This window comes from Rosa rugosa, chromosome 2 (genome assembly GCF_958449725.1).
Source record: "Rosa rugosa chromosome 2, drRosRugo1.1, whole genome shotgun sequence".
NCBI classification, from domain to species: domain Eukaryota; kingdom Viridiplantae; phylum Streptophyta; class Magnoliopsida; order Rosales; family Rosaceae; genus Rosa; species Rosa rugosa.
This window is the reverse complement of record NC_084821.1, coordinates 60899843-60910889: the sequence shown is the minus strand read 5'-3', so window position 1 is coordinate 60910889 and position 11047 is coordinate 60899843. Positions and strand designations below refer to the sequence as shown.

The 11047-nt window shown below is 44.0% G+C and overlaps 1 protein-coding gene across 7 annotated transcripts; it reads right to left on the bottom strand.

Moving 5' to 3' along the window:
- Positions 1 to 5869: 5869 nt before the first annotated feature.
- Positions 5870 to 9302, bottom strand: LOC133733207 (uncharacterized CRM domain-containing protein At3g25440, chloroplastic-like). 7 transcript variants are annotated; one of them, XR_009857554.1, is made up of 6 exons: positions 8675 to 9302; positions 8109 to 8340; positions 7972 to 8016; positions 7242 to 7370; positions 6890 to 7103; positions 5870 to 6238 (listed from the first exon to the last, which is right to left on the bottom strand). XR_009857554.1 is itself a non-coding variant. In XM_062160835.1 (4 exons), exons 3-4 carry the CDS (start codon positions 7356 to 7358, stop codon positions 6014 to 6016), a joined length of 342 nt encoding a protein of 113 aa, XP_062016819.1. In that variant the 5' UTR covers positions 7359 to 7370; positions 7972 to 8016; positions 8675 to 9302; the 3' UTR covers positions 5870 to 6013. The 7 variants fall into 7 exon arrangements, 2 of the variants coding, with proteins under 2 accessions (XP_062016819.1, XP_062016818.1); XR_009857555.1 differs by having other exon boundaries at positions 6890 to 7130; positions 8109 to 8308; XR_009857552.1 differs by having other exon boundaries at positions 8109 to 8308.
- Between the last annotated feature and the right edge of the window lie 1745 nt (positions 9303 to 11047).

Sequence of the window (11047 nt, the reverse complement as noted above, 5' to 3'; positions counted from 1 at the left end):
CCGAGCATTTTTTACCTCATCTCGCGCCTCAGTGAGTTCACCCTCAAGCTCCGCGATCCGCTGCTTTGCCGCGTCCATCTCGGCAACCAGTGGAGTCAAGGACTCAATCTTTTGCCTCAAGGAGTCCCGCTCCTTCTCCAGCTTGGCCTTCTCACCATGCAGATACTTCACCTGCCCGGAGAGATTGCTAACCTCCTCCTTCAGTTGAGTATCTTCCTCGCTGGCATCAACCGCGTACACATTGAAGAGTGCCTGCAAACACACCGGTTAAAATATATATACAATAAATCGGTCGCAAGAGTGAAGCAAACCCATACCCGCATTATAGATTCCCGGGCGAGACGGCGATTCTCTTTGGGGGTATTGTCCTTGGCCCGCACCCGGTCGAGGTCAATATCCTTCAGATCACTAAGCATGGACCGCACGAATTTTTCATCAGCAACCCCGTACCCACTCAGCAGCTGCTTGATGGGCTTCTTAGGGATTACCGGAATGGCAGGAGCCAGTAGGCTAAGTGAAGGCGACGCCTCGGGTACCGGAAGTTCTTTCTTCTGCCTCTTCGCACCGGATCCTTTAACATCCCGACCGGTATAGGTAACCTCCTGCTTATCACCTCGGTGCCTATGTGACCTCTTCTTCTCCCCTGGAAGCAGGGCCTCGTCGCTCCCAGTGGACCGAGAAGAAATGGACACGGCGGGCGGTACCTTCTCCCTTCCGGGATCAGCTATGGTGATAATGTCAGCGGCAGAAGGCTGCTCGACTTGAGTCGCGGGAGCATTGGGATCAGGTTCCCCATATTCCGCGTCAGTGATCTCCAGAAGGGTCTCTTCAATGGACCGACCCGTAGCCTTCGACCCTAGGTCGACCTCAATATGCAGGGCGTCTTCTCCCTGGCTCATCAGCATATCCATCAACTGGTTATCGTCCATTCTGTCCTCCTCTTTGCCTTTCCGGGGTTTCCTCTTCGGCGCTTTCACTGCAATCAGTTCCAAAGTTAGTAAAAAAAAAAAAAGAAGCCAAAAGAAAAAAAAAAAAAAATTTCTTTTAAAGCCTCACCAGGGAGCCATCCTATCCCTAGCCTATAAAGTATAGAATGCCGGATAAATCTATAAGAGCTCCTCTCTTTCTCATTCCAAACAGCGTATACCCGGGCTATCCTCTTCCTTTCCACCTCAGATAAAGTGTAGGCCTGGTCCCCGATTGCTTGGAAAGTACCGGTCAGATGCCACTTCTTATTTTTAATCTGCCATCGCCCACCAGCTAGAAACACTTTATTCCTCCACCTTTTGCTCATCGACGAGGGCATGTCGGTAACTAATGGTTCGTAATCCCTAGCGGCAAATGTCACCGTACCCGCACAGGACAGCTTCCTTGAGTACAGGATCCTGTGTACCGCGCGGAATTCATTTATGGAAGGCCACCCTTGTTGGCACAAGTCCCACATGGCCATCATACTATATATTTGGCGAATAGCATTCGGGGTCAACTGCCCCGGTGACAGGTTCAGCATCCGCAATAGATACTGTAGGCACCGGGGCAGCGGTAGCGATAACACTTGGTGGAACTGGTTCTCGTGCAGCGCCACCCACCCCGGGGCAGGATTCGCGGCCATCTCTCCATCCTTAAGAGGCCTAAGCTCTACTGCGTCCGGTATTCCCCACTTCAGTCGCATGGCGATGATCTCCTTCATCGTCATACTTCTCCCGGGTTCGTCGCATACTGTCCCGTCCGTAAGTGTATACCTAGGCTTCGGTATGCCCTCGGGGATTGCGACCGTGACTACGGGGGCCTCCACAGATCCATCCTCGCTCTCACCCTCGTCGGACTCCTCACTGCTCTCCGAGAGCACCCCCGTCGAGGACCCGGTATTCTCTGCTAATTGACCTACTGAAGCTAGGTACCGATCGATATCCACTTCAGCTTGCCTGGCAGACGACTGGTATGACGATCCCGTATCCCCACCCTTGGTTTCTGATTCCATCCTAACCACGATACCGGAAACCTTAAAACTCGCTATATCTGGAATCAGAAGCACAAGGGTTAGCCTAACCAGATCTAAGACCACGTTGAAGCGCGGATCACTCCCCACTTCAAGCAAAACCCAGAAATTCAAAGCAAAACCCAGAAATTCAAGCAAAACCCAGAAATTCAAGCAAAACCCAGAAATTCAAAGCAAAACCCAGAAATTCAAGCAAAACCCAGAACTTCAAGTAAAACCCAGAAACACAAGCAAAATCGAAGCAACCCAAAACCCACGCCAAACTGAAACACAAAAAAAAAAAAACCAAACCACATTCTCTTACCTCTTTTCCGGCAGTCGCTAATCTGGCCAAAGCTTTCGTCTTCACTCCTCACAGTGACAGCAACAGAAGCACAAGAGGAGAGAGGGCAAAACGCAAATTCTCAGTTCTCAGAATTTCAGAAAAAGTGAGAAGGGAAACAGTCTGTTTCCCTCTTAAATTCAATCTCCAAAGCATCAGGGCCGTTGAAGCCGAAAAGCCCACAACCACAGGATCACTACACGTGTCCCACGTCTCGAAAACCGTCAGTTGAGGGGACGGGCATTTATTGCACAACTCAGTATGCCCCACGTGGCTGACATGCACAGCCTACCCCATCGGGTACCAAGAGGCTCCAACTCTCTCTACCCCATTGGGTATCAGAGCCAAGTCCTCTCTCTACCCCATTGGGTACCGGAGGCTCACATCCTCTACCCCATTGGGTACCGGAGGCTCACTTCCTCTACCCCATCGGGTATCAGAGCCAAGTCCTTCCTCTACCCCATCGGGTATCAGAGCCAAGTTCTCTCTCTACTCCATCGGGTATCAGAGCCAAGTCCTCTCTCTACCCCATTGGGTACCGGAGGCTCACATCCTCTACCCCATTGGGTACCGGAGGCTCACTTCCTCTACCCCATCGGGTATCAGAGCCAAGTCCTTCCTCTACCCCATCGGGTATCCGAGCCAAGTTCTCTCTCTACCCCATCGGGTATCAGAGCCAAGTCCTGTCTCTACCCCATTGGGTACCGGAGGCTCACATCCTCTACCCCATTGGGTACCGGAGGCTCACTTCCTCTACCCCATCGGGTATCAGAGCCAAGTCCTTCCTCTACCCCATCGGGTATCAGAGCCAAGTTCTCTCTCTACCCCATCGGGTATCAGAGCCAAGTTCTCTCTCTACCCCATTGGGTACCGGAGGCTCACATCCTCTACCCCATTGGGTACCGGAGGCTTACTTCCTCTACCCCATCAGGTATCAGAGCCAAGTCCTTCCTCTACCCCATCGGGTATTCGAGCCAAGTTCTCTCTCTACCCCATCGGGTATCAGAGCCAAGTCCTCTCTCTACCCCATTGGGTACCGGAGGCTCACATCCTCTACCCCATTGGGTACCGGAGGCTCAATTCCTCTACCCCATCGGGTATCAGAGCCAAGTTCTCTCTCTACCCCATCGGGTATCAGAGCCAAGTCCTCTCTCTACCCCATTGGGTACCGGAGGCTCACTTCCTATTCCCCATCGGGTATCAGAGTCAAGTCCTCTCTACCCCATTGGGTACCGGAGGCTCAACCCTCACCCTATCGCAGCGTGTAGATTAGCTACCTACAGCGTAACCCGCTCAAGATATCCCTTGAACGGGAACTTGGGGGACTCCCTATAGGCACACTAGTGCCAAACTTCCGAGACAATAATAAGTCCCCACCCAAGAAACATCTTGAACGGGAACTTGGGGGACTTGTACATACTAGGGAAGTCTCAACTAAGTTTGGCACTATCGGCTGGGCCCCATCGGTACTCTCATGTACTATGCCATGGGCCGGGTTCACGACCCACCATGGCGGGGCCCATTTGGGATGCCACCCCGGGCACCCAGGGCCCTGGGCAAGGCCAACACAGCCCAACTATTTACACAACAGGAGGACTGATATGGCATCAGAAGAACAACTAGTGTCCCACATCGAAGATGGGGGAGACTTCCTTCACATGCTCGAGTATAAAGGCATTAGCACAACCACCTTTTACGGGTAATAACTCCTTTGTCCACTATTTACTTACTATACATCAATATTAGCTTCTCACTCAGGCATCGGAGAGGTGTAAACCGTCCGGTACGGTTTACCCCTCTAAGCGTGTGTTCTTGGTACAGGATTTAGGAGGTGCATCGGTACCCCAGACGGTATAGCATTCTGTGTGAGGTACCCGGAGAAAGCCACCAGAAACAATCATTACCGGCATCTGGAAGACCATCTTTGCGTATTACAAATATATATTTTTTTTTTGGTAAATAAACGAGTATATTAAACCAAAGAGGGGAGGGCAAAGCCCAGTACAACCCAAAGCCAGAGGCAAAAAACTTACAAAACAAAGGGAAACAAGCCATCCAAAAAGAAAGCAAATCAAACCAAAAAAGGAAGCAAAGCAAGGACAAAAGCTAAGTTCCACTTTTCAGCAATGGTTCTATTAGTACTTGTGGACTTAAACTTGATGGAAATGATCCTGCATCTAATTGTGGTGATAATATGCTTGAAAACCACAGAGGGAACACATCTTTCACTCCTAAAGATGCGATTATTTCTCTCTTTCCAGATGAAGAAAACAGAAACCGAAAGGCCAAGCTTCTTGATGGTAGAAGAGAGAGATTTACCGCCCACCCGAGAAGAAGCCCATTCAACAAATAAAGGCCATGGAGGGTTCAACCAAGGTACCCCACAAGAACAAAGAACTTTCTTCCAAATATACCGAGAGAAAGAGCAGGTAAAGAAAAGATGATTGATATTCTCAGGAAACAAACCACAAAGAGGGCAGAGAGGATTGATTTGAGGAGAATAAACAATGACTCTATCAAGAGTAGCAAGCTTACCATGAACAGCCAACCAAAGGATAAAGCTAGCTCTAGGGATATTATTGTTAAACCAGATCGATAAGCTTTGCCCAGTCAACAGAGGGATAATGATACCGAAAGTGCTCCAACGCTGAAGCTGTAGAGAATTTTCTAGTTGTAGAGGGTAACCACATAAAGGAGTCCTTGCAACTAGAATTGGGATAAAGGTCTTCTAGATTGTTTACAACTTCAAGAATGGCAGAACTGTTCAAAAGAGGCCAGCACCAAGACACACCCATTACAAAAGAGCTAACCAAGGCATTGGAAGGAATACCAGAGTTAATAATAGCATCAAGCCCCAATCTGGCAAGCAAGGGGCCTAAAGAGTGCCAATGATCATGCCAAAAATAAGTAGACTTGCCATCGCCAATATTATGCTTAATAAGAGGACGAATATGGTCTCTAATCTTCAACAACTTCCTCCAATTCCATGAACAAACTTGGGGGGTCGACACAGTCCAGAAGCTATTATCTCTCAAGAAATTAACTTTGATCCAAAAAGCCCAAAGACTAGTATCATCAGTAAGAAGAGTCCAAATATCACTACTACAGAAATTGAAACAGACGACGGGCAAAAACTGTCGTCTGATATGGAGCCTGACCGTCGTATATCGAGGCGCCGTCTGATGAAGGTCGATTGTAGGGAACCGTCGTGTGAATGGATCGGCAGCATGGCGGCAGCATGTCGGCAGCATGCCGGCAGCCTGTCGACAGCATTAGCTGTTGTGTGACTGTTCTTCAGACAACGGGCGACTTTAGAAACTGTTGTGTGATTGCGATTCAGATGTCGCTTTATTTTATGGCCGTTGTGTGAGTTTTATTCACACAACTGTTTTTTCATAACATCCGTTATCTGTTTTGAGTTCAGACGACAGTTTTTATTTTGAGATTGTTGTGAATATTGTGTACATACGACAGTTTTTTATGTGGTTATTGTTGTCCTAATAGAATGATTCAATGCATTATATTTGCTGGATGTGGAATCAAAAATGACCAAATTAACTTATCAATATATATATATAGAAGAAATTGTTATAATCCACATCATACACCAAAATGGATTGTGCAAAGATAATCTTTTATCCACAAAAGGAGTATATCTAGTAGTACTCTCCTAGTAAAATACATCCAGAAATTTACTTAAGAGTGTCTAGCTTTGCTGTTCTCATGGTCTCATTGGGGTTTGAGGAGCTCCCAGACTCAACGCTCTCAATATCTTCAGGAGTTTCTTCAATAGCATTAGAACTAAATTCAACTTTTGTTTTAGCATGTGCTTTAAGCAACTCAAGGTCATGTTCCAGCTTCTGAATGTGCTTCCTTACTGCTCGAAGGCCATCCATATACTTCGATTTATCCAAAGCCTGTAAGGGGCAGGAGAGAACAAAAGGAGAAAAATGAGAATTAATGATGGACAGAGTCTCAAGTCTATAATTAAGGGCTCTAGTTTTAATTTCAACATCAGTAAGCATTTGACCAGTGTTCAGTGATCAAGATATCTAGTTTCAACTATGCAAAGTGGACAAAAACACTAATAACCCTACGAAGGAAGGTCATTTCAGAATCTAATGTGGCGGATAACATGACAGTACTTAAAAACATATCACTCAGAATAATGTTCCTAAATAGCTTTGGCAACCATTTTTTGAGAAAATCCCATGCTGACAAAATGACCAAAAACTTTGGTATTGGAAGGTCTGAAGGTCCTGGAGATGAGCTCCTCATGTAGGAAGAAACAACAAAGGAATTGCATGTTCAGAATCTAATATATACTATATCCCGTCAAAATATCATGCGTGCTTCTACATGTATACTTATGGGCATATTCATCTCGTAGCAGTATATGTTTGCAAGTTCATCAAAAGCCATAAAAATTAATAATACAAAAGATGATTATAGTGTGCACATGGGAAACCAAATTAGTCAATGCATTTAAGCATACAGCAAGAAGCCACGGTAAAAGTAAAGATGAATAAGCTGACTTCAATTTAACAAAAATATAAGAAAACATTTACCTCCACAGAGCCCAGATTAGCTGAAGAAGAAGATAAAGTGAAATTTTCAATCTTGTCGAGCTCATCTTCATTATCCCAGTTGTGTGATCAGGTTCTATAGGCTGTACTCTGCCTTCATTTCTTCTAAGACAATAAAAGCGCGGTCAACTGCTCCTGATTGACCATATGCAGTAATAAGTGCATTGAATACAACTCAGACTGGCTTCACTTTCTACTGCATGTAACATTTCATCAGCATGAACTTGCAATGCAGAAAGATACAAGAAACCACTTGCTCAGAAAACCAAAAATATGATTATGTGGTATCAATAACTACTAAAAGTGATTGTAAAGTTTGTCAGTGTAATAGTACCTTAGACCTCAATATCCCATAAGCACCAAATGCCTTTGCCACTTCCGCAGCTCTGCCACAACCATTAATCAGTGCCCCATATGTGTGAACATTTGGTTCTACTCCAGCACTAACCATCTCATGGAAGACCTGGGAGAGGAAGAAAACATAGCTATAATAAAATGGGCGACTCAAAATAAGATACAGAGATTATATTCCAGGCATATTCAATAGAAACAATTCACCGACTGAGGACTCATTAGTTACCAAAGCTGTAAAGGAAAAATGTAATTACAAACATCAAAACAAAGATTGAACAAAATGAAATTATAGCCCAGAAAAAGATAAATAAATAAATGAATAAAAGAAAAAGGCAGATGCTAGAATTGCAATTGAGATGTAGAAAGTAAAAGTTCTATCAGCAAGCATTGTATGGACTATCATCTCTAAGTAGCAAACACATTAAAGAAAGCAGGAATTCTTTTGACATATATAGGAAGCTAAATGGGCATAATTTCTCAGCCTTGAAGTAACGTGACTAAATATTTTATGATATGATAGTGTGACTAAATAAGTCAAACTAAAATTCAGAAATCTCGGTTAAAACTCTATATGTATGTCATTCTAAACCAACAGAAGCCAAAAAGGAAGATATCATACATCAAACATCGTGCCTAATAAGATTAGTCTAATGTACTTATTTCAGCCTTTATCTCTGAAATTTCAAAGTTAAAAGTTGCAAGGAGTATACCTTCAAGGAAGCACCACCAACTAGAAATTTCACGGATCTGCAAACCTGCATCCAAAGTATAGCAACACATAATCCAATTACACACAAAGTCAAGCCATTACTCATCAGGAAGCACACTCATAACAAGAATGTGATACCTGAAGATCAAGAAAAGAAGCAGCAGCTAGAACACGAAAGGCATTGGTATCACTGAGCTTGGGGTGGTGGCCATACAAGTATGCCAAAGCAGTTGCAATTGCCTATGCGTTAATATTCTTATCATCTACATGTAATGTCACAATGGGAGTATGCTAAAGCAGTTGCAATTACCAATGCTCTGCATTCTTACCAATTCTCACTGTTCAAAACATAAACATTGAACAAGCAAACCTGCAACTCAGTTAAGTAATACACTAAATATACTAAATAAACCAAAAAAAAAAAAAATCTAGATAAACAAAGATCACAAAAGGTTCCAACATCTTCTCGAACAACTCTAGTGCACTTGTTTACTCATCTTATTCAGCAAGATATAAATTTTACCCCAGATATCAGTAACCCAACCTAAATTAAAACAAACAAACCTAAAATTCGCCTCAATTGAGAACCCAGTACCAATCGAAACAAACCCCAGAACAGTCGAATTGAAATTTCCAGAACCAATTACTTGGGTTAGGGTTAGGGATTCAAAAAATTGAACTTTCAATTAGAAATAGAAGCGCACCTCTGGAATTGAGCTCAATCCGCTGGGCCTCGAGTCGATTGAGATTGTGGGTCTTCTGGCGGAACTGGAGCTGGAGCTCGTGAATGTGTACCAATCCAAGGCCTTCTTTTCAGCTTGTCGTAATCAATGACCCAGTGGAGGAACTCACCTTGTAGGGTAGACTATCAAAGTAGATCGAGGTGGCCGAGATCTTCTTCCTGCCGGAGGTGTAGTAACCATGGGTCAAGTGACAGCCGGAGGGGAGCCCATGATGCGGTCGTGGGGCTGGAACACGGCGGTGTAGTAGCGGTTGCCGGGCATGCCCTCAGATCGACGGAGAGGATGACGACCGCTTGGATTATGGCCGGTGATGGCCTTGAGGGGCTGGTACCGAAGATGGTGAGGGAGAACAGCCTTTGCCATGATGATATCAAGCCGTCAATTGGTTAGAGAGACTGATTTTGGTTTGAAGGTAAGGCACGAGCGAGGAGTGCGGGTTTGGGAGAGTGAAGTTTTGGTTTTGGGGAGACGTTGTCGAGAGAGTGAGGAGTTTTGGGTTCTGTGTCTGTGTCTGTGTCTGTGTCGAGAGAGAGTAAGGCGCTGTCGAAACTTGAGAGAATGAGGAATGAGCTTCGAGTATTTTGTTAGTTTTTTTTTTCACCTTAGTGTTGGGATTTCAAGCCCCGCCTATATCAATTTGGACAAGCCCTATCAATTTAGTCATTTAGACAATGACTCACACAATAGAATTTTATAAAAATGTGGTCTGAATGCAGCTATTTTAAATTTGAATTTGTCTCCTATCAATTTGACTTCCCTCTTTGGGGAGTTAGAAAAAAATGATGGTGGGAAATCTCCCTCCTTTCTGCCAAACATATTAATCAGACCACAGTTTTATTGTTTCTCGTCGTATGATTAATACATGTTAGAAGAAAATTTAGGGTTTGAGATGGGGTTTGGCACCACAGACATGGTGGGAAATTTTCCGCTCAAGTTTTTTAGGGTCATACAACGGTTTTGTCCTTAAACGTCTTCTGAACTAATTCAAAATTCCATATCAGACGACGCATTTTATAAAACTGACGTCCAAAAAAATAAAAATCAATCAGACGACGGAAAACTATAATGCGTCGTCTGAGAGGCGTCGTCTGATTCAATTTTTGTAGTAGTGTATGCCTAGCCATAAGAGCCATGTTCCAAATGTGAAGACTTTTGATTCCCAGGCCTCCCTCACTTGTAGGTGTACAAACAACCTCCATGCCACTTTAGAAGAATAATGGCCGACACTACTTCCAGACCACAAAATTAAAGCATCTTAATTTCTGCTCAATTGAGTTAAGAATCGTTTTAGGCCAAAAAAGATGAGAAGCCCAAAACACTTGCAAACTACAAAGAACAGACTTTACAAGTTGGAGACGACCAGCATAAGAGAGGAGCTTATTCTCCCAACTTTGGATCCTTGAAACCACACGCTCCACTAATGGCGAACAATCACTTAAGCAAAGTTTAGTGGTGATGAGAGGAATACCGAGATACTTGAAAGGAGTGGTACCCATTGGAAAGCCAAAACAGTTTCTAATTAGGGAAGCTTCATCAGAGTGAACACCAGAGAGATAAATATTTCTCTTATTTGCATTAGCAGTTAATCCCGAGAAACCATAGAAAGAATTTAAACTCTCTTTTAACACCCGAGCAGGCTGAAAATCACCACCACAAAATAAAAAGAGGTCATCAGCAAAGGCTAAATGAGAAAGCTTGGTTGATTCACATCTCCAGTGGTACCTAAAAGCAGGATGAGCTTCAATTTTGTGATGTAAGAGCCGAGAAAGAACCTCCATAGCAATAACAAAAAGGTAAGGAGAACGAGTCTCCTTGTCTCAAACCACGATTACTAGGAAAGAAACCAGCAAGATCACCATTAATGGAAACAGAGAACATTGGGCTCGTGATGCAGCATCTAATCCAACTATCTAAAGAAGCTGGGAAGTTGAAAGCACTAAGAGCATGAAGAATGAAATCCCAATCAACTGTGTCATTAGCTTTCAAAATGTCTACTTTGATAGCACACCTGGGAGGACCCGAGTTCCTATGATAGTTCTTAAGCAACTCCTGTATCAATAAAATATTATCTCCAATTCTCCTTCCAGCAATAAAAGCTGATTGAGAATGATTAATAATAGAAGGTAAGCAAGACTTCACCCGATTAGCCAACAATTTAGAAATAATCTTATAAATGGTATTGCAGCAAGAGATGGGCCTATAATCACTCATGGAAGAAGGATTGCAGACTTTAGGAACCAAAGTAATAATGGTAGCATTGAACTCCCGGAGAAGCTTGTGAGTAGACAGAAACTCTTGGACAACTTTAATAATATCACAGCCAATAATATGCCA